This window comes from Lynx rufus, unplaced genomic scaffold (assembly GCF_022079265.1).
Source record: "Lynx rufus isolate CCGP_SWC_20201006 ecotype Redwood Valley unplaced genomic scaffold, mLynRuf1.p SCAF_8, whole genome shotgun sequence".
Lineage (NCBI taxonomy): Eukaryota > Metazoa > Chordata > Mammalia > Carnivora > Felidae > Lynx > Lynx rufus.
Genome location: NW_025814896.1, coordinates 106,138,434 through 106,165,545, shown reverse-complemented (window position 1 = coordinate 106,165,545; position 27,112 = coordinate 106,138,434). Strand labels below are relative to the sequence as shown.

Below are 27,112 nucleotides of genomic sequence, written 5' to 3'. Positions count from 1 at the left end.
TTTTATTATTTGACAAATGATCAAAGACTTCTAAGATGCACTTTGCATATAGAAGTATATGAGTAGATATTGTCTCAGACCAGGCAACAGTTACCGTTTCCAGAAATCTAGAGTTCCATTTCTATATGAAAGTCAAATCTATCTTTGGTCATTTCAACTCAAAATATACTCTCAAAAAACTAGTGGCCATTAGGAGTTGAAAGGACTGAAGTACACCTTCCTGTGAGACAAAAGGAAAGGAGCTTGAAAATACAAAGAGAGTGGAAGAGGTCTGCAGTTGGAGCTGTGGGGCATATGATAGAGAATCTGAGATAAATTAAAAATTTTGAGTGTCAGCTAGAGTTCTTCCTCCAAGGACCATCTTTATCCTTCTTCTGATCAAAAATTTTCCCATCTTTTTTTTTTTTTTTAATGTTTATTTATTTTGAGAGAGAATCCCAAACAGGCTCTGCCCTGTCAGCGCAGAGCCCAACAAAGGGCTCAATTCCACGTACCGAGAAATCATGACTTGAGTTGAAATCAACAGTTGGACACTTAACCAACTGAGCCATCCAGGTGCCCGCCATATTTTTCCATCTTTTAAGGTTCAAACTATTTCCTGACAATAAATATTTCTATTTCTTTGTTTCTTCTTGGAATCATTTAAAAAGTTTTAAAAGTCTGTTTTGGTATGTATATTTGATGTTCCTGCTAGATTATAATCTATTTGAAGGCAGGGACAGTTTATTACTAACAGCTAGCCTTGGGATGACTCAGTAAGTACTTGTTAAATTGAACGTGGAGAGTAGAAAGTTTTAGAAGCAGGAAGTTGTGGTTAAAAAAAAAAAACTGGTTTAGAGAGGGGATTGGGATAGATCCAAGATTAAGAGAATATTAGGGATTAGGGTAGCCAGGATTTTAGATTTTGTGATTTTGAATATGGAACAGTTTCTAGTGATTACTGTGTGAGTCTAGTGTATAGTATAGTCATTAGTATTTAGGAATTGTCAGGCTAAGTTATCAGAAAGGTCCTATGCTTGGGTCTGTCATCAAGGAATATAAAACATATGGTTAGTATTCTTATGGCATCATAAAGTATAAAAATTATTGTTGGCCTTCAGCTGGCATTAATGATGGTTTCTACTCTAATTAAAACTAAATACCTTCCTGGTTTATAGACTTTTAGCCTAAATTTCTATTTCAGCCAGGTTCCTGCTCAGAAATAGAACTACTTATACTTTTGTAAAAAAGGAGAGGTTCCTGCTGCTTCCAGTCCTGTAGGCTAATCTTTGAGATCATGGCTCAGACTTTATAATGTCTAAGCCATAGAGGAGAGGGATGTGTGTGTGTGCATACACATATATACATATATGCACACACACGCAGCACTAAGGGTGCATTCCAGTCATGGATCTGTGTAACTTCAATAATCATTTTTATGTTCCATTCTTCCAGTTAAGTTCCTAATATTCTGAATTTCAAAGAATACACTTTAGACTTCTCAACTGAAAAACAAGCATTCACCCACAGTTCCTTTTTGTTTCCTGCCTCTGCTTTACTTAATGCATTGCCTCTACCTTGGGAGATGATTTACTCTTTCATCCAAATGCTAAGGATTCCCAGTACCAAGAGCTATTTCAAATTAAACTGTAGGATTAAAGGCGACCATGAAAACCTTCTTTTGGCCTTTTCTTGCTATTTATTTATTTATATTATTTTTAATGTTTATTTTTGCGAGAGAAAACACTAGCAGTGGAAGGGCAGAGAGAGGGGAACAGAGGATCTGAAGCAGGCTCTGTACTGATAGCAGAGAACCCGATGTGGGGCTTGAACCCACAAACTGTGAGATCATGACCTAAGCTGAAGTTGGATGCTTAACCTACTGAGACACCCAGGCGCCCCTCTTGCTGTTTACATTAGTATCTGGGGTCCTTGATGATTTAGTACTATTGTCTGCTTAGAATTTCCTTTCCCCCTACTCCCTCTGGTAAGTTTCTGTGTGTTATCCTGGCACTGCTTAAAATGTCACTCTACGTTAGGCGAATTATTTCTTTCTCCTTACTTAACTACTCCTTCTGCCTGGACTCAAATGTTGATTTCACTGCTTACCGCAATAGAACCTTGAGCATGTTAATAATCTCTCCAATTTCTTCATCAGTAAAATTGGGATGATAATAATAAATCCCTTTCAGGATTATGGGTAAGGTTAAAGGATATACCACTTATGAAGTACCTAGGACAATGCCTAGCACCTGGCAAGCACTTGATAATTAATATTACTCCACACCATTTACTGTATTGACAGTGTCTGTTTCCTTCATCTTTTCAGTGAACGAGGCACTGTTTTAGGTGGTGGAGATTAAAGAAATAAAAAACACGGACTTTGCCCCCAAAGGACCTCAGGTAAACTGAGAAGACAGATAGGTCAGTATTACAAAATTATAGGTAATTCGTATTAAAAAGGTAAATTCAGGGTGCTGTGGGAGCACCTAGGATAAATACTTAATTAACTCAAACCAGAGTTGAAGGTTCCTTGCAGGAGGTGACATCAGCACTCATCTACCTTCATGATTTTAATAGCCACTTACTGGTACCAGTTCCCAAATTGTTCCCAGATCTAGGCTTCAGCACTTCAGAATTGTCTTTTTTTTTTCTTTTTTCTTTTTTTTTTCAACTTTTATTTATTTTTGGGACAGAGAGAGACAGAGCATGAACGGGGGAGGGGCAGAGACAGAGGGAGACACAGAATTGGAAACAGGCTCCAGGCTCCGAGCCATCAGCCCAGAGCCCGACGCGGGGCTCGAACTCGCGGACCGCGAGATCGTGACCTGGCTGAAGTCGGACGCTTAACCGACTGCGCCACCCAGGCGCCCCGTGAATTGTCTATCTTACTAGATTGTTCTGTTTGTGTGTCCTTCAGAATTCGTAAATGTACAATGTCCCCAAATTGAACTCCTTATTCTTTAAGTCTTCTAAACACTTCTTAAAACTGACTCCTCCCCTGCATTCATGCTACCAGGCTCTTATTTCATATCTCCATCATCTATGCTTGGATCACTACCCTAAAATCTGCTCTTCACGTAGCCACTAGAGGGTTTTCTCTAAAATGTAAATTGAACTAACTCCTTTTTTCCAGCTCAAACCCTTTTAGTGATCTCTATCCTCTGTAGATAGAGTCTCCATAATCTAACTGCTGTTTACCTCTCCCATCTGGACTCTGCTGTCTCTTGTTTCACATTCTCACCACACAAAGAGCTTTTTGTCTGCCTCCTCTCTTCCATGCACTCACACACACCCCACTTTGCTATTATAGTCTGTTTCTTTGCACATACTAGAGTAAGCTCCAAGTATCTTATCACCTATCTTTTACTTGGCTTAACACTTTGTTCTGCATTTCTTCTAGGAAATCTTTTTTGAGTTCTGTGCTCCTAATCATCTTTATAGAGTTATGTGTCTTTCCTTTGTACTTGTTCATACTCTGTTCATATCACTGTTACTGTACTTACCACATATTTTCATTGCCAGTGTGATTCTCTTGCAAGATGTTGAACTCCTTGATGCCAGTAACTGCCTTTTACTCTTTTGTAAAACAAGGCTTTTAAGTCTTTTGTAAACCCATGGGTAGATGGATGATGAATATGTGTTAATTTAGGCAAGCAGGGATGACTAGCATATGCCAGAAAGGACAATCCAGGCGCAAAAGCACAAAGGAGTAAAAGTACTTAGTTAAGGAATTCAGAGGAAACTGAAGCATGAGGTGTGAGGTTGGGAGTGTTAAGAAATGAACCTAGACTGTTAGATAGGGCCCTTGGTGAAAGGTTTTCTTATGCCTTTCTGAGGAATTTAGTTCTTATCCGGAGGGCACTGGAGAACCATTTAGGGATTTTAAACTGAGGAGCGACAGGTTGATTTACAGAAATTCATTAATTCTGAAATCCCTATATTTCTTGCATTTTAACATCTCTGAAATTACAGCACCTGTTTCTTACAATTGATTGTGCCTACAGTTCTCACAAGCAGCACATCCTTATAGGGCATTCGAGATGATGGTGCATGTTACTATTGATGGCATATCAAATTCAAAGACATACAGCATGTTTCAGAAAGAGGATTCTGATGCAGTGTTGACAATGCCTTAAGAGAAGGGTAATATAACAAGTAGGGAGAATAGAGCTAAAACTGAACATAATCCAGAACAGAAATTTGAGGCAGTCGTGGTGAAGTTGCATTCATTTAGTCTTCAGATACTGATCAGGTGCTTTCTGTGTGCCAAGCACAGTATAAATCACAGGGATACATACAAGAAGCACAAAACAAGTAAGGTTTCCAAATAGAGTTACAAATAATTATAAATGGGGATAAGGACTGCAAAGGAAATAAAAGGGGGTAGTAAGAGAGTAAGATCATAAAAGCCGTCTTTGACGAAGTGCTGTTCAGCTGAAATTTAAAAGGTGAGGATGAGCCTTCCAGGTGAAGAACATTCCAAGTAGCAGAACAAATGTTAAAGATTAGGTGTAAGAAAGGATAGGAGGAAAAATTGAATTCAAGATTTTGGTCATAAGCCAAAACAAAACAAAAAAACAAACCCGCCTTGACTGTTATCTCACACCATACAAAAATGAACAAAATGGATCATAGACCTCAGCATAAGAGCTAAATCCATAAAATTTCTGTAAGAAAATACAGGGGGAACCTTTAATGACCTTGGGTTTGGAAAGAATGTTATAAATAGTACACAAACAAGTACAAATAATAAGGGAGAAAGCCATTAATTGAGCATCAAAATTTAAAAATCTTGTTCTTCCAGAGATTTTTGAAAATAAAAAGGCAAGCTACAAAACGGGAAAAAATAGTTTCAACACATATCTCTCAAAAAACTTTTATCTAGAAGACAGCCCATTTAAAAAATAGGCAAAATATATAAACGTACACATGACTAACAAAGATATATGAATGTCAAGCACATAAAAAGATACTCAGTACTTTTAGACATTAAGGAAATGCAGATGAAAACCACAGTGAGATGCCACTACATGCTCAGCAAGGTGGCTAAAATGAAAAAGACTGGTCGTTCCAAGTATTTGCAAGGATGCAGAACAACTGGAACTTTTATATGGTGCAGGTAGGAATGTAAAATGGTGCAACCACTTTGGAAAACAATTTGGCAGTTTCTTAAAAAGCTAAATATTCAGGTACCATACAACCCAGGTATTTACCTTTAAGAAATGAAAGCATGTATCCCACAAAGACTGGTACACTTATGTTCTTTGTAGCTTTATTTGTAATACAAAAATATGAAAACAACCCCACTGTCTACAGGTAAATGAATAAAAGTATTGTGATATATCCATGTAATGGAATAGTATTGGGTTATAAAAAGGAATAATCTGTTGATACACTTATCAGCTCAGATGAAACTTAGCATAATTATGCTGAATTTAAAACATCAGGCAAGAAAGATATACATTGTATTATTCCATTTATATAAAATGCTAGAAAATGTGAACTAACCTGTAGTGATTAGGAAGTAGAGTGGTGGTTGCTTGGAGTCCAAAGTTGAGGGAGGGAGAGGTGGATTATAGGACACAAGGACACTTTTGAGGATGATGGCTATGTTCACTGTGTTGATTGTGGTGATTGTTTCACAGACATATATGTATGTCAAAACTTAGTAAATTGTACACTTTATACATGTACAACTTACTGTATACCAGTTATGTCTCAATTAAAACCAGGGAAAAATAAAACAAAAAGAAGTTGTAGAAGCAGCAAAGGACTTAGTCACCTATTAATTGTTGGCTGTATGGAAATGGAAGAATCAAAGCTAATTTCCTGTTTTCTGGTTTATACCATGAGTGGGTGGGAGTAAAATGTAAGCAGGAAAAGAAGATCCAGCAAACGAGAGTGAGAAAAAATGGTCAGAGAGCTAAGACAAAATTCAGGCAAAGGCAGTGTCCTAGAAACTAAGGACATTGTTCCTGCCTGAATACCGTCCTTGCCTGAATGGTCAGCAGTATTAGTTGGTGAGGGAAAGCTAAGCAAGATAAGGACTGGAAAGCATCCTTTGAATTTAGTGACAAAGAACCGTTGGTGATATTGGCAAGAAAAATTTCTGTGAAGTGGTTAGATGATAGATTGCAGAAGGTTGAGTTGCATTCCTACCAGAAATACACAAGGATTCCAGTTTCTTCACATTCTTTGCAACACTTGCGTTTTTTTGTTTTTGATGTAATAGCTATAGTGTAATCACCTAATGGGTGTGGTTGATCTCCTGATTTCTTTTGTTGTTTTTTTGGTTTCAACAATAATCAAACTTTGATTTGTGCTGTTAACTTTTGAAAAATTTTCATAAATGAGCAACATGAAATCACATTTACATATCATTTTATCATCTCCAGAACCCCTTTATTTATTTATTTTTTAATTTTGTTATTTTTTTAAAATTTACATCCAAATTAGTTAGCATATAGTGCAATAGTGATTTCAGGAGTAGATTCCTTAGTGCCCCTTACCCATTTAGCCCATCCCTCCTCCCACAAGCCCTCCAGTAACCCTCAATTTGTTCTCCATATTTATGAGTCTCTTCTGTGTTGTCCCCCTCCCTGTTTTTATATTATTTTTGTTTCCCTTCCCTTATGTTCATCTGTTTCGTCTCTTAAAGTCCTCATAGGAGTGAAGTCATATGATTTTTGTCTTTCTCTGACTAATTTCACTTAGCATAATACCCTCCAGTTCCATCCACATAGTTGCAAATGGCAAGATTTCATTCTTTTTGATTGCCGAGTAATACTCCATTGTATGTATATACCACATTTTCTTTATCCATTCATCCATTGATGGACATTTGGGCTCTTTCCATACTTTGGCTATTGTTGATAGTGCTGCTATAATCATGGGGGTGCATGTATCCCTTCGAAACAGCACACCTGTATCCCATGGATAAATGCCTAGTAGAGCAATTGTTGGGTCATAGGGTAGTTCTATTTTTAGTTTTTGGAGGAACCTCCATACTGTTTTCCAGAATGGCTGCACCAGCTTGCATTCCCATGATCTCCTTTTTGAGACAAGGTTTGGGACATTGAAAGAGAGCATAGAAAGTAGAAGAAAGTAGATTGCAGACTCTGTGTGTGTGTGTGTGTGTGTGTGTGTGTGTGTGTGTGTGTGTGTGTTATGTAGTGGTTAATGGGGATTTTTTAGTGTGTAACAAAAAACAAAAAATTATACACTAAACCTTGCATTGCGAGTAAGTTGTTCTACGAGAGTTACGCAGGATGAGTAAACATTTCTTTATTTTTTTTATTTAAAAAAAAATTTGTTGTAACGTTTATTTACCTTTGAGAGAGACAGAGACAGGATGTGAGTGGGTTAGGGGCAGAGAGAGAGGGAGACACAGAATCCGAAGCAGGCTCCAGGCTCCGAGCTGTCAGCACGGAGCCCAACGCGGGGCTCTGAACTCACGAGCTGTGAGATCATGACCTGAGCCGAAGTCGGACACTCAACTGACTGAGCCACCCAGGCGCCCCAGATGAGTAAACATTTCTAATAAATTTTGCCTTGAAAAATGAGTCACGTCCTGCAGTACAGGTAGTACGTGACACCGAATACCACATGATCACAACTGAGCCAATGGCACACACGCTCAAGCGCGCTCTCTCTCTCTCTCTCTCTCTGTGGGGTTGTGGGTGATTGTGTCCCATGCCTGGTCTCAGGCTGTGGTGTTTCTCAGAAATCAGTGATTTTTCAGAACATTGGAAGGTGCCCACAACTGGCACTAGTGTAGTTTTTGTCCCTTCAACGTGCCTATAGACAATCCTTTGCTTTTCCATACAAGAGTAAGCTCAGGAATGCTTTGCTTCATTCTAGGTCAGGCTGCCTGCAGATATAGACCCTTTTCCTCTCCTGCCTTATTGCCAGTTACATTAAACACAATGTATGACAAGAGTTTTGTTAATACTGTAGTCAGCATCCGTACGAGCACATACAATGGCCCCCATGTAGAAAAAGGTTCTATTGAGCCAAGAGATAGCACTGGTTACATTGGTGAGAGTGAAAGTCATCCTACACAATAACCCTTCTCTCTCTTGTCTCCCTCACACCAGCCATGAAGATTTTCAAAGGTAAGTGCAGGTTAATTTGTTTATTCTTCTTCATATTTTGTAGTTATTATTTTGTATTATATTACTGTGTTATCATTTTTAAATGAATATTTTGGGGTTGTGGAACAAATCATCTCAGTTTCCATTATTTCTTTGGGGAAATTTGCTTTGATATACAAGTGCTTTGGATTACAAGCATGTTTCCAGAATGAATTATGCTCACAAACCAAGGTTTTACTGCATTTCAAAACCAGCTGTTGATATAGCAAAAGCAGTGCTCAGAGGAAAATTTGTAGTTGTAAATGCCTGTGTTAAAAAAGATTTCAATTTGGGGCACCTGGGTGGCTCAGTCAGTTAAGTGTCCAACTTCGGCTCAGGTCTGATCTCACCATTCGTGAGTTCAAGCCCCACGTCGGGCTCTGTGCTGACAGCTCAGAGCCTGGAGCCCGCTTTGGATTCTGTGTCTCCCTCTCCCTTTGCCCCTCCTCTGTTCACACTCTGTGTCTTTCTCTCTCAAAAATAAATAAAACATTAAAAAAAAAGATTTCAATTTAGTAACCTAATTTTAAGGAAACAGAAAAATACCAAACCCAACACTAGCAAAGGGAAAGAAATAATAAAGGTTAAAGATAAATGAAATAGAGAACAGAAAAACAGCGAACCAATGCAACCAAAAGTTGGTATTTTAAAAGATCAACAAACTTGGCAAGATTTTAGGTAGACTGAAAAAAAAAGGGAAGCTTTAAATTGCTAAATTTGGGGTACTTGGGTGACTCAGTTGGTTAAGTGTCTGACTTTAGCTCAAGTCATGATCTCACAGTCCGATTCGTGGTTCGAGCCCCACATCAGGCTCTGTGCTGACAGCTCAAAGCCTGGAGCCTGCTTCAGATTTTGTGTCTCCCTCCCTCTCTCTGCCTCTCCCCGAGTCTGTCTCTGTCTCTCTCTCTCTCTCTCTCTTTCTCCTTCTTTCTCTCAAAAATAAATAAACATTAAAAAAAAAAATTGCTGAAATCAGAGGGGCACCTGGGCACTTCCACCGGTTAAGCATTCCACTCTTGATTTCAGCTCCGGTCATGATTTCACAGGTTTTTTGAGATCAAGCCCCATGTCAGGCTCTGTGCTGAGTATAGAGCCTGCTTAGGATTTTCTCTTTCCCTCTTTCTCTGACCCTCCCCCACCCAAAAAATTGCTAAAATCAGAAATGAAAGTGGGAACCTTTCAGAAATAAAAGGATTGTAAGAGTGCATTATGAACAATTTACATAATATTGTTCTGTTGAAAAATGGGCAAAGGACTTGAATAGATATTTCTCTAAAGAAACACAAATGGCCAACAAGCTGAAGATATTTTCATCATTAGAGAAATGTAAATCAAAACCACAGTGAAATAGCACTTAATATTAACTGAGATGGCTATAATTTAAAAAAAAAAACTGAAAATAAGCGTTAGCAAGGATGTGGTGAAATAATACATTGATGGTGGGATTGTAAAATTGTGCATCTGCTGTCTTATTAGTTCCTCATTAAGTTAAAATAACCATGTGACCCAGCAGTTCTACTCCTAAGTTATATATCCCAAAGAATTGAAAATAGATGTTCAAATGAAAACTTGTATAAAAAGGTTTATGGCAATACAATTCACATTAGCCTGAAGATTGAAACTACCCAATTATCCATCAACAGATGAATGGATAAACAAGATGTGGTATATTCATACGATGGAGTGTTACTCATCCATAAAAAATAATAAAGTACTCATACATGCTGCCACATGGATGAACCTTGAACACACTGTGCTAAGTAAAATAAGCCAGACACAAAAGAGCACATATTGTATGGTTCCATGTATATGAAATATTCAGAAGAGGCAGATACAAAGAGATGATGCAAATTAACCTTTGACATGGGCTGAGGGGAGGAAGAAAGGAATGGGAAGTGAATGCTCAGTGAGTACAGGGTTTCTGTTTGGGGTGATCATAATGTTCTGGAATTGAATATGATTGCACAGTGTAGTAAATATGCTAAATGCCACTGAATTGTCCCCTTTTTTAAATGCTTAAAATGGTAAATCTTGTTATATTTTGCCACAATCAAAAAAAAATAACGGTCAAATCAACAAGAAGTCGCCAGTTTGGCAGACTAGTGGTAGATTTGATGACCAGTGATATTAGCATAATTTGGGGGTTACTGTACATTATTATATTTGAAACTTTTTCTAGGAAATAGGTCTCCTGTTTACCCATACTCATCACATATTACACTTGATCTTAGCCAAAAGGCCGAGAAGCGATCATACTCATCACATATTTATTCCAATCCTTCTACAATATAAATTAAGAAAGCAGAGGTTGCTTTATACATTTATGCTTTATTTATATGGAATAACATTGTAAGACTTAACATTTATGGTTCTAGAATTTCTGAATAATTTGATTTCAGTAGAACCTGAGTGATTTCTGAAAATCAATGATGTGGAGATTTGTGGTTTACCTGAAGCACAACTTTGAATGGTGTTTTTTAAAGCTGCTGTGTGTGGGGTGCAAACTATTTAGCTAGAGAATAAGTCTAGCTACATTGTAGCAATTTAGCATGGCCTTTTTATAGATCCATTTGATGCGATTAAGTTTTGAGACAAATATACTGTATTCTGCTTACCAGAGGAAGCAGTCTGCTTACTTAGTTCTAAACACATTTTAATGGACTTAATTTTTAAGTTCCCAGTTTTTGAGAAATATTTTGAAGTTTAATGTAAATTTTTTCTTAACCACTTTTAGGCCAGCCAGGCCTTCGAGAAGCTATTTCTATGTCCTGTATAACCAACGGGAGTGGTGCAAACAGAAAGCCAAGCCACACCAGCTCTGTCGCAATTGCAAGGAAAGAAACTCTTTCATCTGCTGCTAAAAGGTATCCATTTGTAAGGGAAAGAAAAGCTACCATTGCAAAATTGTCTGAATATGATAATTCTACTTTTGAAAAAAAAAATGAAATAGGACTGTATGGAATTAAAGTGAGCATGTCCTTTGAATTCTTTAACTCTGAATGTAGACACCCACCCAGCCCACCCAGTTAGTTTACATTCATGTAACCTATCGAGTTGTGTGAGGTAACTTTTGGTTCCTACTAAAGAAAGTGTTTTCATTTCCTGGTTTGGTTTGTTTCTTTTTATTTTTTTTTAATTTATTTATTTTGAGAAAGAGAGAGTGTGCAAGCATGCACACACATGCACACACACACGCACACATGCTAGTGGGAGGGGGGGGAGGGGTAGAGAGAGAATCACAAACAGGTTCCTGGAACTCAGGAACCATGAGATTGTGACCTGAGCTGAAATCAAGAATCAGATGCTTAACCAGCTGAGCCATCCAGGCGCCCGTGGTTTTGTTTCTTTTTAACAAGCATTTGTTGATGAGATAAGCATCACTATATTTAATTATATAAGCACATTTTCTGTGCTTATATAAGGAATACATTTGATACAGCAGTTTTTATTTTTTTATTTTTATTTTTTTTTTAATTTTTTTTTTTTTAATGTTTATTTATTTTTGAGACAGAGAGAGACAGAGCATGAACAGGGCAGGGTCAGAGAGAGAGGGAGACACAGAATCTGAAACAGGCTCCGGACTCCGAGCTCCGAGCTGTCAGCACAGAGCCCGATGCGGGGCTCGAACCCACGGACTACGAGATCATGACCTGGGCTGAAGTCGGATGCTCAACCGACTGAGCCACCCAGGGGTGCTGAGGCGCCCCTATACAGCAGTTTTTAAAGGAGAAATAGAATCTTCCATATATATACATTTGTGGGAGGTTGAACACTATTATAACTTTTATTCTTTAACCATGCTATAAAAAAAAGGCATAATACTTTGTATTATGTACAAATAGTATATATACTATATAGTACTATGTTGTGTGTGTCTGTGTTAGGGGATGGTAGGTAGAAGGGCAGTGGAAATATTGCAAAAAAGTTTCGGTGAACTACAGATTTACATTCTATATGTTCTTTTCATCAATGAATTAATCTGTTGTTTCAATAAAATTGCTTACAGAATTTTTGCACTTTTGTGTAATTCCTAGCAGATTATCCCACATAGAGTTTGGAGAGACCATAAGAGATCAACTACATAATCTTACAACTGTTCTCTTCAAGGAATAACTAAGGAAAAACCTTAAGTAATGGAATAATATTTAAAATGTACTGATAGATAATGGTTGCCTTAATGAACTAATGCCAGTGACAAGTTACTCATCAGTGTGGATTTATAGATGCTAACCAAACATTTGGCTACAGGAATAGTAAAGAAATAACAAGATCTTTAGGTTATTTATTTACTTATTTATTAAATATTTTTTATTTTTAAGTAATCTCTGTACCCAATGTGGGGTTTGAAACTCGATCAAGAGTTGCATGCTGCACTGAGCCAGCCAGGGGCCCTGATCTTTTAGGCCTTTTAAAAGCCCCTTGTAGAATTCAGTCTTTGAAGTCATTGTCATTTTGGAATCCAGACTTTCTCCTCCAGACATGCCAAAATGTATTATCTATGCTTCCCTTTTAGGAGAAAAGGGCAAGTTATAAATGCATAGTGGAAATTTTAATATTTTTAATAAACTTCCTTGTTTTTAGTAGTGGTTTGGATTCAGCCCGTTTTCTTATGTAACTGGTCCTGCACAGTGATCAGTACTATGCACAATAGTAACTCGGTAATCTTAAGACTAGCCGAGTTTGTCACTTTATGGTGCAGAGGCTCTGTATTTTGCTTTTAAATACTCAGGAGGAAAATCTCTTTTAGGTTGTATTGGGCCCACATAACTAGTGTCCTGTACGTTCAGGATTTGAATGTTTGAAGACCAACAAGAAAGAATTTCTAAATCAGTTTTAAATTTCAAAGTTACTCTGGTATTTTTGATGTAGAACTGTATTTCTCAGCCCAAACTTTCAAAAACTGAACATGAAGTAGAAAGTTGGGGGCCAGTCTGCGGTCAGAAGGTATCAAAACTAAATCAAATTAAATGTCATTTTAAAATTGTATTTTAACATTTTTAACTATTACTCTGTAATAAATTGTATATATTATATATATTTGTTTAATATATTCTTAAACGTACCTCCTTGTGGATTTATGCACCTTATGGTCAAATTCTAAACTGTCTTTTGATTAAGAACTGTAGACAGTTGATGGTTTTCTACCTTTTTAACCATGGAATTCAGATCTTGATTCCATCTGGTTTGTAATATTGTCAAAAATGTGCAATATAAGGACTCTTATCCAGTGATTAGAAATGGAGTGTGCTTCATTAATCAAGAGTCAAAGTGCAGAAGCACAAGAATTTATACATAAATATCTTAAATATTTTAACTGTAAATATATTGACATATATTTGTCAATTTTTTTATGAAAGGCCGAGCCTCCCACACTCTTTCTAATTGCGTGTCTGATTAGATTCCTTGTTGACTATCTTGCATAAAATACACCCATAAATTATTTTTTGTAATTGTTAGTTTCAATTTTAAGACAGAGTAAGAAATTTAAAACTCTTGCAAAACAACCTGTCTTTTTTTTTTTTTTTTTTAATGTTAAATTTTTTGAGAGAGAGCTACCGTGCGAGCGGGGGAGGGGCAGAGAGAGAGGGAGACACAGAATCCAAACAAAGCAGGCTCCAGGCTCCTAGCTGTCAGCACAGAGCCTGACACTGGGATCTAACCTATGAACCATGAGATCATGACCTGAGCCGAAGTTGTACACTTAACAGCTTAACCGACTGAGCCACCCAGGCGCTCCCCCCACCTTATGATTTTTTTCCTCAACCTTTTTTTAATTTTCTCACCTACATAAAATTTAATAGCAGTTTCTTTTACTAACTGATTTCTATGGAGTCTTTCCAGAGCATTCAACTTCGTTTTTGTGGAAATTACAGTTTTCTTTTCTATGTATATTTTGTCAGTTTTCTTTGTATTTAATTAATTTACATAATTAAAATAACAAGTTCAACTGGCATAACCAGGCTCTGGATTCGTGGGGGGATCAACTGGTAAATTCAAAACTCAACTAAGCAGGAGGAGAAATACACAGAAGAAATGGGAATTAGAACATAATCTACTAAACATAGCATTTAGAGTGTCTTGCACATCATTCAGTATGTTTTACAGAGGAAATGGAAAGTGTCATTGATGCTCTGATTTGGGTAAGTTGAAGTCAGCTAAGAGAGCTGCTGCTCTTCCCCAAATCTTCCAAGATGGCAAAATGCATTGGGCTATTTTGGTCTCAAGGGACAATCTTCATAGGATTTTCTTATAAATTCTTCACTGAAGATTTTTAATAGCTTCCAGAACTTTCAAGGAAATATTTTCATCATTATATGAAAGGAGTGTAAATTATATTAGCTGTATGATTTAGCATTTTGAATTATATAATAACCACTTTTTCCATCGCTTGATATATCTTCTATTTGTTTAAATATGTGTTGTTCCATGTTATACTTTATTTTACAGTGGTACAGAAAAAAAGAAAGAAAAACCACAAGGACAGAGAGAAAAAAAAGAGGAATCTCATTCTAATGATCAAAGTCCACAAATTCGAGCATCACCTTCTCCCCAGCCCTCTTCACAGCCTCTCCAAATACACAGACAAACTCAAGAAAGCAAGAATTCTACTCCCACCAAAAGGTTTTAACTGTCCCCGAGTACAGAGCTAGGGAATGGTTGTAATGATACCTGAATTCTGTGACTTGAGAAATGTTGGCTATCCATGGATTCCAATAGAAAAGCCTAGTGGCTCCCCGTCCCCCCCCCCCGCCCCTTCTTTGTTGTTAAAATCTGTATTTTAGCTTATTGGGGAGTGAAGATTTAAGGTCAAAATTTCTCAGTTAAAACTGGAAAAAAAAAATCTCTAAGTTATAAACAATTTGATGAAAGGAAGGCTACAATAACTTACTTTGAAACCAAACAATATTTTTACAATAAAATTACAAAATGTTAAAAATTTATATAAACTATGCATAAATTTATAACCATGGCAGAAAATTGCCATGTAATTATCCTCATCATATTTTGGCATCATTACAACCTTGAACTTGCAAGGGCCCTTCTCAGCAAATGGCTCTTCATTTTGACTGCATCTCAGTTTCAGTTTTGGGTTTTGGGAGGATAAGTTCTTGCTTGAGTAGAGAAATCATTTCATCTGGTCTTTTCTATGCTAAAGGCTTGCTTGAGGGCTTCTCTCTGTGTCTGTAATAATTAATATTTTAAAGTTATGAGAGGGGGAGAAGGGAGAAACATTCTAACAATGTGTGTGAGCCTAAATTGGGGATCTAAACCTGCATGCTGGGAGTTTAGTGCTACAGCTGCCTTGTAATCAAATATTTAGACCAACTTAATGAAGTTTGCCTGTTTTAGAAATGCAGGTCCAAGCTTTATGATTAGGTATAGATATATTTTATCATCATACTTCTGTTTGGAAATCTTAGGAAAATATTACACCATTCCCAGAACTAGCGAGGAAAATATTTTAGTAAGATAAATGACAACCATTCCTAAAAGATTTATAATGTATTTTTATTTGCTCAGTTTAATAATTCTGTCTCAAATCCCTAATGGAAATTTGGGAAAACAAAACAGTCTTCATTTGATCGATGCATGTTTAACTTTTAAAAACTGCTTTGTCTGTGTGTCTCACGCAGATTCTTATTGCTATCTAAATGGTTTGTAATTTTTTTGCCTGGTGTCATGTGGAGTTCTTCTTGGATATAGTTTATTAATGTTACATGACTTTGGATTGTGTGTGATTAAAGGTGGCTTTTTTATAATCAATCTCTTTAAGGTTCTGATTTGACTTGGTATCTTCTTTGTCCCAGATCTTTTTTTCAGCTTCTTAGGTCTCGTGGAAATGTGCTTGCCATTCTAAATTGCTCTTTGGATATACTATTGCCAGAAGTATTGGAGACTGGATGAGTGGTAGGATAGTTAGCAATGCAACCAAAATATCATTTATAATTCAAAAATTTCATTTATAAATACATGGAATCAGTGTTGATGATACATTTTTTGTGTTAAGTCATGTTTATTTCTGATCATTGTCTATAAAGGATGTCACAAGAGTTTTACCTTTAGTCCTACATTTTACTTACAAATTGTCATTTGTACCGTATATAATGAATTACACAATGATATAAAAGATGAAAACAGCAGCCTTGCAATGACTTTGAAAAAGTACAGGTTATTTTCACAAACTCACACAGTTTCACAAATTATGAGAAATATTTTACTCAGGGATTTAAGCATATAGGTTTTTTTCCTATTCAAAAAAAAGTACAGATTGATTTTTTAATCAAGTAATACTTGTTCTAGCGAGAATTACAAACAGACTTGGTAAATGCCTTGTTTAACTCCTGCACTCATCCAGGCGGAACCTTTCAACTAATCCTTCCTTCTCTTTTCTGGATTAGCTTTAAGGAAATGTTAATTGCTGCTTTTATGTTCTGTTTAAGCTGTCAATTACATGTCATTGCTACTCAAAGAATTTTTCTCTAAGAAATTAATATGTTTCTTCCAGCATAAAACGACCACTGACAACTGAAAAGTCACATAATTCATGGGAAAATTCAGATGAGAGTCGTAATAAATTATTGAGAGCAGTTTCAACATCAAAATTAATATCAAAAGTTATAAAAAATACAGATAAGTAAGTATTATACTTTCTCAGTTATCTGAAAATTAATTATGTGACTGTCATGCTCGCATGTCCAATTATATGTCTGTTTTGGGATCATTTTTTAAAAATCTATATTATAATGTGTATCTTTTTTTCTTCTAAGTGTATTTTTTTCTTTTAAGTGTTTCCAAAAAAGAAAGACAGCTATATCTTCCTGTTTGTGTTCCCTACTCAAATAATTAATGTCTCTAATCCCCTAAGATTTGAATATTTTTTGAAGTTCTTTCTGTACTTTCACTGTTTAGATGATCTTATGGAATATTCATTGTCTTATAAAACAGTATATATATTAATAGTTGAGACCAATGACAGACTTGTTAAAATAATGTTGTCTGAATTTCATTTCTAAAGATTTATCTTGGGTGTGGCCTAAGCATTGAAACTTTTAACAATTTCTTTAGGTGATTCTAATGGTAAGCCAAGTAAAATTATAACGTAAATGTCCTTTGATTGTCTTCTTTTTTTGTAGGCATAAAGATGTCATCATCAACCAAGGTAAATTAAAAATCCTTTTCAAAGAAAGTATTTCTCTTGCTTTTCTACACCAGTTAAGTTTTTGCTAATTATTAAGAGTATTGACTTATTTTCATCCAGTGTACCTTATCAGCTCATAATAATCAAAGAGAAGTATGTTTATTATAGTCATTTAAGAAAATGCCCAGTTTTTATTGTAAGATATGTCATTTTTGTCTCAACCAGCAAAAATGTCAACCCGTGAAAAAAGCAACCAAGGTAAGAATAAGCTACACAGTTGGTCGCCTCCTAAGTTAATTTCTTCCTGGATCTCTTATTTGGCTTTTCATTATTTATACTCTCTGACTTTCCTCTTAATGACAGAAGTACGTAATTGGGACTAGTGAATCCAACTACTTTTCCAAAAATCCATCTTATTTCTGGGAGCTCTGAAGATTCAAGGTCAACAGTAGAAATAAACACATCATTACAAAGAGTCATAAAATACTAAAGAGAATTTTCCCCTTTTTTTAAAAAAATAAAAGTTGTACTTAGAAAAGCCATTTAAAAGATTGATCAGTTTTAACTCAATTTCCTGTCTTGCCAGCCTCATTGCAAATACTCACTCATTTCTTGAAGCTAAGACTGAATATATAATGAGTCTAGCAAATCCATTTCCTCTTGAATTTTTCTTTTATATTAATTGTAATTTCTGGCTACTTGCTGTTGTTGGCTTGTTCTGACCAAAAAAGGAGAGCAGACTTTCCGTAAATGTGTATTCAATTTAATTGCAAGGTAGGTAAGTTCTGTTACATCAGTTTTACATTCTCCTTAGATTGCCTGCAAATTTAATTGAAGCATGCTGTTCTAAATGAAAGCATGTTCTTTCTGTGCATGCTTTTTACAGCTCATTTCTATGTGTCATAGTTATCTTTATTTTCTGGGCTATTGCATTAACCAGATACAAGGTGGTTAAAATTTTTGTTAGAGATTAACTTGATTGCTATGGATTTTTCCTGTTTTTGATTTTAATAAGAAAAGAAATGTTTATTTGTAATCTTCTTTGGATCATTTGTTTTTGCATAAAAATTCTAAATGAAGTTGATTTTTGCTGTCATTATTCTATGTTAGGTCATACTTTCTTCCTCTTTAAAAATAAGTATAGCTTAAGTAATGGTTGAAATACTTTAAGGAAAAAAATGAAATTTAATTTATAAAGACAATTCTTACTATATATCAAACATTTTTTTAAAAATAGAGGTAGTGATAACTAGTGGAAAGAGCTGTGAGTGGAGAGTCTCTGTTTAGAATTTGGTCTTGGCTCTTCTGCATAATCGCCTTGTGATCTAGACAAAATGACAATGTCTCTGTGTAGTTTTCTGATCTGAAGATAATATCTATAAGGCTTACTTAACATGACTGCTGAAGAATGAAATAATGTATATGAAAGTGCTTTAAAAACAGAAAACATTGTAACTGTAAAAAGGCGCTATTATTATTACAATGTTTTGCTAAAAAGCTCAGATTTTATAAAATCCTCCTAGAGCTGCCTGCCATTTTCTTATGTTGTAGAATGTTCTTTGGAAGGAAAAAAGAACGTAAGATTAGTATATAGGTGATTGGTTTGTGTTGGTGACCGTTTTCAAAGCCATTCAGGTAAGCAGGCAAATAAATATACTTAAGAGGGAAGGATTTTGCCACAGAAGCATCACTAAGCAGGGTTTTAGCCAGTGTCTAGGAAGAAGGATGGAATGAAAAGCTAGAAAAGGAGATAGAAAAATAAATTCTGTTACAAGAATTTTAGCTCAAAAAGATTGTCCCAGATGTTGGAATTTATTAATGTCAAGCGTTTCTTGCATTTAGCCTTATTTTTGGAATTTGAGTCTATTACTTTTCCACTTCAATCAGTTATATTTTGTCTGGATATAGACTCTATCACTGGAGTGTCCCTTCATAGAGAACTTTTGTGCTGCAGCCTGTGAGGTAGTTGAGGCCTGACTGTGATTGAGACAGAGCCTATAGAAAGAAGTAGATGGAATCTAGATGGTTTAAGAGGTAAGATAGGTAGGGTATAGGAGGTAAGGAACAATGGGAATCTATGAAGGCTAGCTTGAGCAACTAGGTAAGGGGTATCTACTAAAATGAACATTTGAGGAGGAGGAGAAGGAGGAGAGGTGTGGAAAAGAATAAAAGTTTTGGAATTCAGTTTCTGTAAGACAATTTACTTGTAGAGATGCGTAGCTAGCAATGTAGTATCAATGTTAAAACGTGTATTTTGAAGTCCAGAGACTGGTTTCACCATTTACTTAGCTATGTGACCTTGAGCACATTTTTTTGCCTTCCTAAGTCTTTGTTTTCTTCTTGTTGGGACCATAATAAACCTTCAAAGAGTTCATACAAACATTAAAGGTAAAGTGTAGTATCTGGCACATAGTACCAGGTAAATTTCAGTTATATATATATATGAGTCTGACAGTCTAAGTCTTGCACTTAAATATGTGTAGTGAGATGAAAAGATAACCATTAAATAGATGATCTTCATTTGATATAAGCTGTAGGTATATTTTTAAAGTTTGCATTCATTTTGCATGGCATATTTTACAGCACATTTTCTTGTACTTTAGGTATTAATCCAAAATACCTATCATTTTTGGACAATCTTTTAAAAATGTGATTTATTAATTTCTTTAGCTATGTTTTGACAATGACAAGTGTGACTTGCTCCAAGCCATCTGCTTTGATTTGGGAAGAAGACTATTTACATTTGGTACATTAGGTGAGTGGTAGCAGAGAAAAGCTTGACCTGAAAGACCTGTGTCCTTCAGCCATAGTAGAGTACGAGAAGAGCTATTAAACTGCATATTTCGATCAGCACTCAAGCAGAAGGAAGAGAACTGTAGTTGAAAGGAGTAGGAGATGGAATGGAACGGGATGTACCCAGGATAGTCTGAGGCTAGGTGTGGGAGGTAGGATAGGTTATACCACCCAAAAGAGGCTCTTACTCAGTTCATTCACTCAAATCCCTGAAATGTAAGTCACTTTTCTCACTAGTTCTGTTGGATTCTGCTCCACAGACTTAGCACATCAAGTTAGACTGTGACTAAGTTTTCCTATAGGGTTATTCGTTGTTAGGTGTAGCAGATAGGTTCTAATACAGTGCCATTCATTCAATAAGTTATTGATGAGAAAGTCTTTTGAGCTAACTTAGGGGACTATAAACACCTTTTGTAAATTATTTAGAGATTCTCAGTGACTAGCCTAGTGCCTGGAGCTCCATAAATATTGTTAAATAAATGAGTGACTGGGGCAGAAGTGATGAATATTTTTTCTACCACTATTTTCTAGGGAAACTCCAATTACTTGGATGGAAATTATTTTGGGGGACTGGAGTCCAAATCTATTTGAAGTGAATTAAGTCTTCATAAGGCCAGGATACCACATAACTTAATGCTGTTTAGAATTAGCACATAGTTAAGTCTGATCATGTTGAGAACTTGAATGACTCAGATCCACTTACTGGGGAGATACCTGCTTAATTGAGGAAAAGGGAACTTATCAGTCACCAGATCACACTCTTACTTCCTTTCATAGTGCTGCCTCACTGCTCTAAGCTTAGATTCATTCTTGCTTAACTACCAAATCGATGCGGTAGGGTCCTGATTACAGGTGTGTTTAGGTGGGAGAACAGTTATTACAATATCTTAGAGAATTGAAAAGTAACTATTTCTTGCTAGTTATCTGTCTAAAAATGACTGCAGATGAAAACTACTTTAAAAGTCATTTTGAAATATGTATCTAAAACCCTTCAATAATTTGGTGTAGCAAAAACAGTTATTCAGATAATCTGAAAATAATAAACTCATTTACAAAATTGGGAAAAGGAAGGAAAATGGAGTAATCTTGTCATTTTAACAGCTATTATAGTTCTGATACATTTCTTTATTCTTTATCAGATACACATTTTAAACATTCACTCATTTAACAAATATTTATTGAGTTCTTATTTTGACAGATCCTATCCTTAGGCACTTGGGGATATAGCAGTTACAGTTTCTGTGCTCTGTGGCACTTAAATTCTACATGATAAGAAAAAAATAACGTGTCAGGAGGTAATACATACTGAGATATGTAATGAGCAGATAAGTAGCAGAAGCTTCATTAGGCACCTCACTTAGAAAGGGAAGTGTTGTAGCAGAAAAAGTGCAAGAATATTAAACATGAGTCCTGGTTAGGGGTGAAATGACCTGCACCATAAAAAAGGTTAAAGAATTGGGGTGCCTGGGTGGCTCAGTTGGTTGAGCACCCAACTTCAGCTCAGGTCATGATCTCATGGTTCACGGGTTTGAGCCTCATGTCAAGCTCTATACTGACAGCACAGAGCCTGGGGCCTGCCTGGGATTCTGTGTCCCCCTCTTTCTTCTTCCCTCCCCCACTCACACTCTTGTCTCTCTCTCTAAAAAATAAACATTAAAAATAATTTTTTTTAAGTTAAAGAATCCATATACTAAATGACTGAAATTATGAATGTGAGTTAGGAATTTGCCAAAGGAAATTATGGAAAGAAGCGAAACATTATTCATCTGATAATAAAGTTTTCCTATGTCTTGGACCTCAGTTTCCTCACATATAGTAAGGCTTAGACTAGATGTTGCTAACAGTCTTCTTTAATAACTTTTTAAAGCTCTTTCTTGCAACAAACAGAAAATGGAGGACAGCTCCCCACCCCCAACCTTAACTAACTTGCTTTCAATCTACCCTTTAAAGAGTTTCAGTGTAGGTGCTTTTGTTCATGCCATGTGTTGTTTTCTGACTTGTTGGTTCTGGGCATGGTCTGTCCTAAAACCTTATCACACCTGTGTAAACTGAGCATTGTGTCTGAAAGAACAGCTAAAATTTATCTATACGAATATATATAGGATAGCAGTGTTCCGCTGACACTGTCTTATGTTATGTTACCTACTAAGAGGGAGGGAGTGTATTGTCACCTGCTGAGAGGGTGTGCCGTTTGAAACAAACCCAATAAGCCAAAAACCCTTAGTTGAGCCACAGATAGAATTTATCCTTGTTAAGGTGGTATCCAAAACTTTGCAATTCCAGAATTTGGGAAGAAGAGTGCTAGCTTTAAGTCTGTTCCAGTGTAAATAGGCACAAAGGGCAGGAAACCAAACATTGCATTTCCAAAAATATACTCACTTCTGAAATTTAGATACTGGCTTATTTTAAGTAGGCAGCATAAACATTACTTGGAACCCTAGGTCTGAGATTTTTTCCAGGTATTCTCGATATTTTAAAAGGAAACCAGACAGGAGAACCTTTTCTTTGTTAAAGATTCCTTGAGTCCTGTGAAGCAGAGATCTTATTTCTTGATGTTGCTGTTAACAGTCTTCTAGATTAAAATGTTTAAAGACTGTCCAGTTATTATTTTTAATATAAACAATTCCAACTTCTTTTTTTCTTACATTTATTTATTTTTTGATAGAGACCGAGCACAAGCGGGGGAGGGACAGAGAGAGGAGACACAGAATCTGAATCAAGCTCCAGGCTCCGAGCTGTCATCACAGAGCCTGACATGGGGCTCGAACTCACAAACCGCGAGATCATGACCTGAGCCGGAGTCGGACACTTAACCAACTGAGCCACCCAGGCACCCCTAAACAATCCCAACTTTTAAGAACTGGGTGGCTCAGTCGGTTAAGCGACCGACTTTGGCTCAGGTCATGATCTCACACTCTGTGAGTTCGAGCCTCTCATCGGGCTCTGTGCTGACAGCTCAGAGCCTGGAGCCTGCTTCAGATTCTGTGTCTCCCTCTCTCTCTGCCCCTCCTCGCTCATGCTCTGTCTCTCTTTCTCTCTCAAAAATAAACAAACATTAAAAAAAATAATTATAAAAGAGAATATTTGTTCTTGACATCCTCTTTCCTTATTTTCAGCTGAGAAAAACATCCCAACCTGCCACTTTTGGAAATGGAGAATAAGACTTTTCGTAACAGAACATAATAGTCTTGTGTATATTTATTTTATTCTGGTTAAAGACTTTTCATCCATATTGTATTTTCACAACCCCCAGGCATAAGCTTTTTAAAGAGTCTAAACTAAGGATGCCTGGGTGGCGTCAGTCAGTTAAGTGTCCGACTTCAGCTCAGGTCAATCTCATGCATGGTTCCTAGGTTTAAGCACAGTGTCAGGCTCTGTGGTGACAGCTCAGAGCCTGGAGCCTGCTTTGGATTCTGTGTCTTGCTCTCTGTCTGTTCCTCCCCCCCCCCACCCCCACTGTCTCTCTCTCAAAGATAAATAATGTTAAAATAAATAAATGAATGAATGAATGAATGAATGAATGAATGAATAAAAGTCTAGACCAGAAAATGCAGTTAACCAGAAAAGTCTCCATTCTTCAAGCATGTCGGTGAACTGAGATAGCATGGTTAGAAATCCATTCTGTCGAGGGGCGCCTGGGTGGCACAGTCGGTTAAGCGTCCGACTTCAGCCAGGTCACGATCTCGCGGTCCGTGAATTCGAGCCCCACGTCGGGCTCTGGGCTGATGGCTCAGAGCCTGGAGCCTGTTTCCAATTCTGTGTCTCCCTCTCTCTCTGCCCCTCCCCCGTTCATGCTCTGTCTCTCTCTGTCCCCCAAAAAAATAAATAAACGTTGAAAAAAAAATTAAAAAAAAAAAAGAAATCCATTCTGTCGAGAAATGGCAGTTAAGCTCTATATGTGTTTCTTACTCTCTCACTTGTTACTGTTTTCCTGAAGCACTTTGAAAAGAATTCTGGAACTTGTGATTAGGCTTAGCAAGCAAGAGATATAATTTATCAGTGACACATACTGAGATTGCAGGAAGAATCGTAGCAAATCACATGCCATGTTCCTGAACTGTACTTCTAATTGGTTCTCCACAGAACAGTTTTACCAGAAATATTCTGTTGACTATTTCCTTTAATAAAGCTTTTAAAACTTTTTTAAGATGGTGAAATATTTTAATCTTTCTAAAAATACATACAAATACTATAGCAAGCATCCGTATACAAAGGACTCAGATTTCTTAAATCTTTATTTTGCTTTGATTCAGGTATTATTTATTTGTTTGTTTGTTTCAATATTTGTTTATTTTGAGAGAGAGAGAGCACACACACTAGCAAGGTAGGGTCACCTGGAGAATCCCAAGCAGGCTCCTTGCTGACAGTGCAAAGCCTTACAGCCAGGAGATCATGACTTGAGCTGAAATCAGGAGTCTGTTACTTAACCAACTGAGCTCCCCAGGTGCCCCAGCTCAGGTTGTTTTTTAAAGAAATAGAACATTAAAGGTAAAGTTGAAACCTCTCCTTAATTCTGTTTAAGTAGAATTTCATATACAGGTTTTTATTGTTTCCTTGGGGCCTCCTGGTTCGCTTCCTGCTATGGTTAATTGAAAAGGAGTTAGAGGGGTAAATATTTTGATATCTGAAGTTTCTCTTTTGAATATCTTATTTTTTCTGAATTTCTTATTTTTAAAAAAATTCTAACTTGGTATATTCAGATAAAATGAAAAAAACCTTAATTTCATGCTTAAAATAACTTCCTAAGGATATAAATGAGAGATTTGAGGGAGTTTTTAAAAATACAGTCCTATTTTGCTTAGTTCAGAAAAGCTTTCAGGGTGCCTTGGTGGCTTAGTCCGTTAAGTGCCCAACTCTCACGGTTTGTGAGATCGAGCCCCGCATCAGTCTCTCTGCTTTCAGCACAGAGCTGGCTTCAGATCCTCTGCCCCTCCCCCACACGTGCTCGCTGGTGCACTCTCAAAAATAAACATTAAAAAAAAAGTTTTCAGCAATACAGCAACAAGTCTTTTAGAAGTTTTATGTGTCCTATATTGTTGAACTAGACTTCTTTCCCATCTTTTGCCAAAGAACGCCTTTTTCAGATAGTAAAAAATGATCCAAAATGCTTAAGCAAACACCCATATCTGATTATCTTGAAGTGATTTTAATGACAATCATAGTTGCAAACAAAATATCAAAGAGAAATCTGATTAAAGGAGGTTTAGATTCAAGAAACTAACTACAAGTGGGCTTATTACTGTAATTAGTATATGAGTTGATTCACAGTTAAATAAGACTTGGTTATGTCTCTGTTGTAAGCTCCTAAAAGGCTGGGTTCACTTCTTCTATATTTTCATTGTGCACCCTCACTTCACCTTGCTACCTCCGTGTCATTAAAAATTCCAGGGGCGCCTGGGTGGCTCAGTCGGGTGAGCATCCGACTTCAGCTCGGGTCATGATCTCACAGTCTGAGTTCGAGCCCCGCATCGGGCTCTGTGCTGACAGCTCAGGGCCTGGGGCCTGTTTCAGATTCTGTGTCTCCCTCTCTCTCTGACCCTCCCCCATTCATGCTCTGTCTCTCTCTGTCTCAAAAATAAATAAACGTTAAAAATTAAAAAAAAAAAAAAAAAAAGAATTCCATAAAATTTACTAGCCAGTAAGTCTGAACAAAGAAAATTAAGGTAACATTTTACTACTTGGTCACATTTTTCAAATCTGAGTTCTTGTCCTAGCAAGTAAAACATAACACATAATACAGTAATACGTAATACTTGGCAAGCACCCCAACTAAGAATTTTTAAATCTGCAAAATAGGAGGGTTACATTATATCCTTCTAAATCCACACCCCCCTTTTTTATTTAGGAATCTAATTTTATCTATTTTGACAGCTAAACCTTTGAAAAGGTTTAGACTTTATTGTACAAATCAAGTTCCCTATTCAAAGTCCAAAGAGTTTTAAAGATCACACTGTTTCATTGGAATTTTAAAATATTAAGTTATTACTATAGTGTAACTGAATAATTAACTAGGACTTGATATCTCTAGAGAATAAATTCTTTTTAAGGAAAGATTTTAGCCTACCCAAAATGCTCTTTGTCACTTTCTACTATAAAAGTATAGTCAGTATTTCTAGCCTCTTGTTTATCACCTGTTCTGGAGCTTTATGGTTTTGGGGAATACAACTATTATACAGAAAAAGCTCAAACTAAGTAAAGATTTTCCAATTTTCTGTTTGCTGGAATTAGATAGCATCACACTCTCCTACATTATAGTTAAATATGAATTTCAGATTCCAGATTTGGGTTAGTAGGGGGGGCTCTTTGGTTCTAAAGATAGTAAAATGCAAATAAAAGTGAGGGGTGCCTGGGCGGCTCAATCAGTTGAGCATCTGACTTTTGATTTCAGCTCAGGTCATGATCTCACGGTTCATGAGTTTGAGCCCCATGTTGGGCTCTGCACTGACAGCTCAGAGCCTGCTTGGGATTCTCTTCCTCCCTCTCTCTATGCCCCTCCTCAGCTCATGCTCTGTCTCTCTCTCTCTCTCTCTCTAAATAAGTAAACTATTAAAAAAATAATAAAATACAAATAAAAGTGGATTTCTACAATGGAAACTTTGGGGAGAAAGATGTGTTAAACTGTAAGCATTCTAGATGTTCAGAGGCTTTCTGTAGGCAGTACTCATTATACAAATAAGTACAGTCATTGTCCAAAGCCCGAAGCTCTGCTGTTGCCTTTGAAAGCCTTTGTGTTGTTCTTTTTTTTTTTTTTTAAATCTCTAAGTCCAAAAAGAGAGCAAGCTGTAGGAAAACACTTAGGGGAACTGATCGAGGAGCAGAGTATGCCACTACTAACTTCCTTGTTCACTTTTGCCTTTTACTATTAGTCTATGAAAGGTTAATAAATTTTAATAAGTATGTTTTAAATAAATGAGTAACTTTGGGGCACCTGGCTAGCTCATTTGGTAGAGCATGCAACTCTTTTGATCTTGAGGTCTTGAGTTCAAGCCCCATGTTGGTGGTAGGGTTTATTTAATATATAAGTAACTTTAATAACCAGTTATTTGTATCTGTATGAATCATTTCA

At 36.5% G+C, this 27,112-nt stretch overlaps 1 protein-coding gene across 6 annotated transcripts in view; it reads left to right on the top strand.

Moving 5' to 3' along the window:
- The window catches only part of EML4 (EMAP like 4), a 161,362-nt gene that overhangs the window by 76,105 nt on the left and 58,145 nt on the right, over positions 1-27,112 (top strand). The window contains exons 3-8 of one of the 6 annotated variants that reach the window (XM_047069454.1): positions 8,079-8,096; positions 10,849-10,978; positions 14,562-14,735; positions 16,621-16,749; positions 17,249-17,274; positions 17,479-17,511. In XM_047069454.1, coding sequence (XP_046925410.1) covers positions 8,079-8,096; positions 10,849-10,978; positions 14,562-14,735; positions 16,621-16,749; positions 17,249-17,274; positions 17,479-17,511 — 510 coding nt within the window. Of the gene's footprint in view, positions 1-8,078; positions 8,097-10,848; positions 10,979-14,561; positions 14,736-16,620; positions 16,750-17,248; positions 17,275-17,478; positions 17,512-19,923; positions 20,009-27,112 lie in introns of those variants that run through there. The other 5 variants (XM_047069455.1, XM_047069456.1, XM_047069457.1 and 2 more) reach the window with 5 other exon arrangements.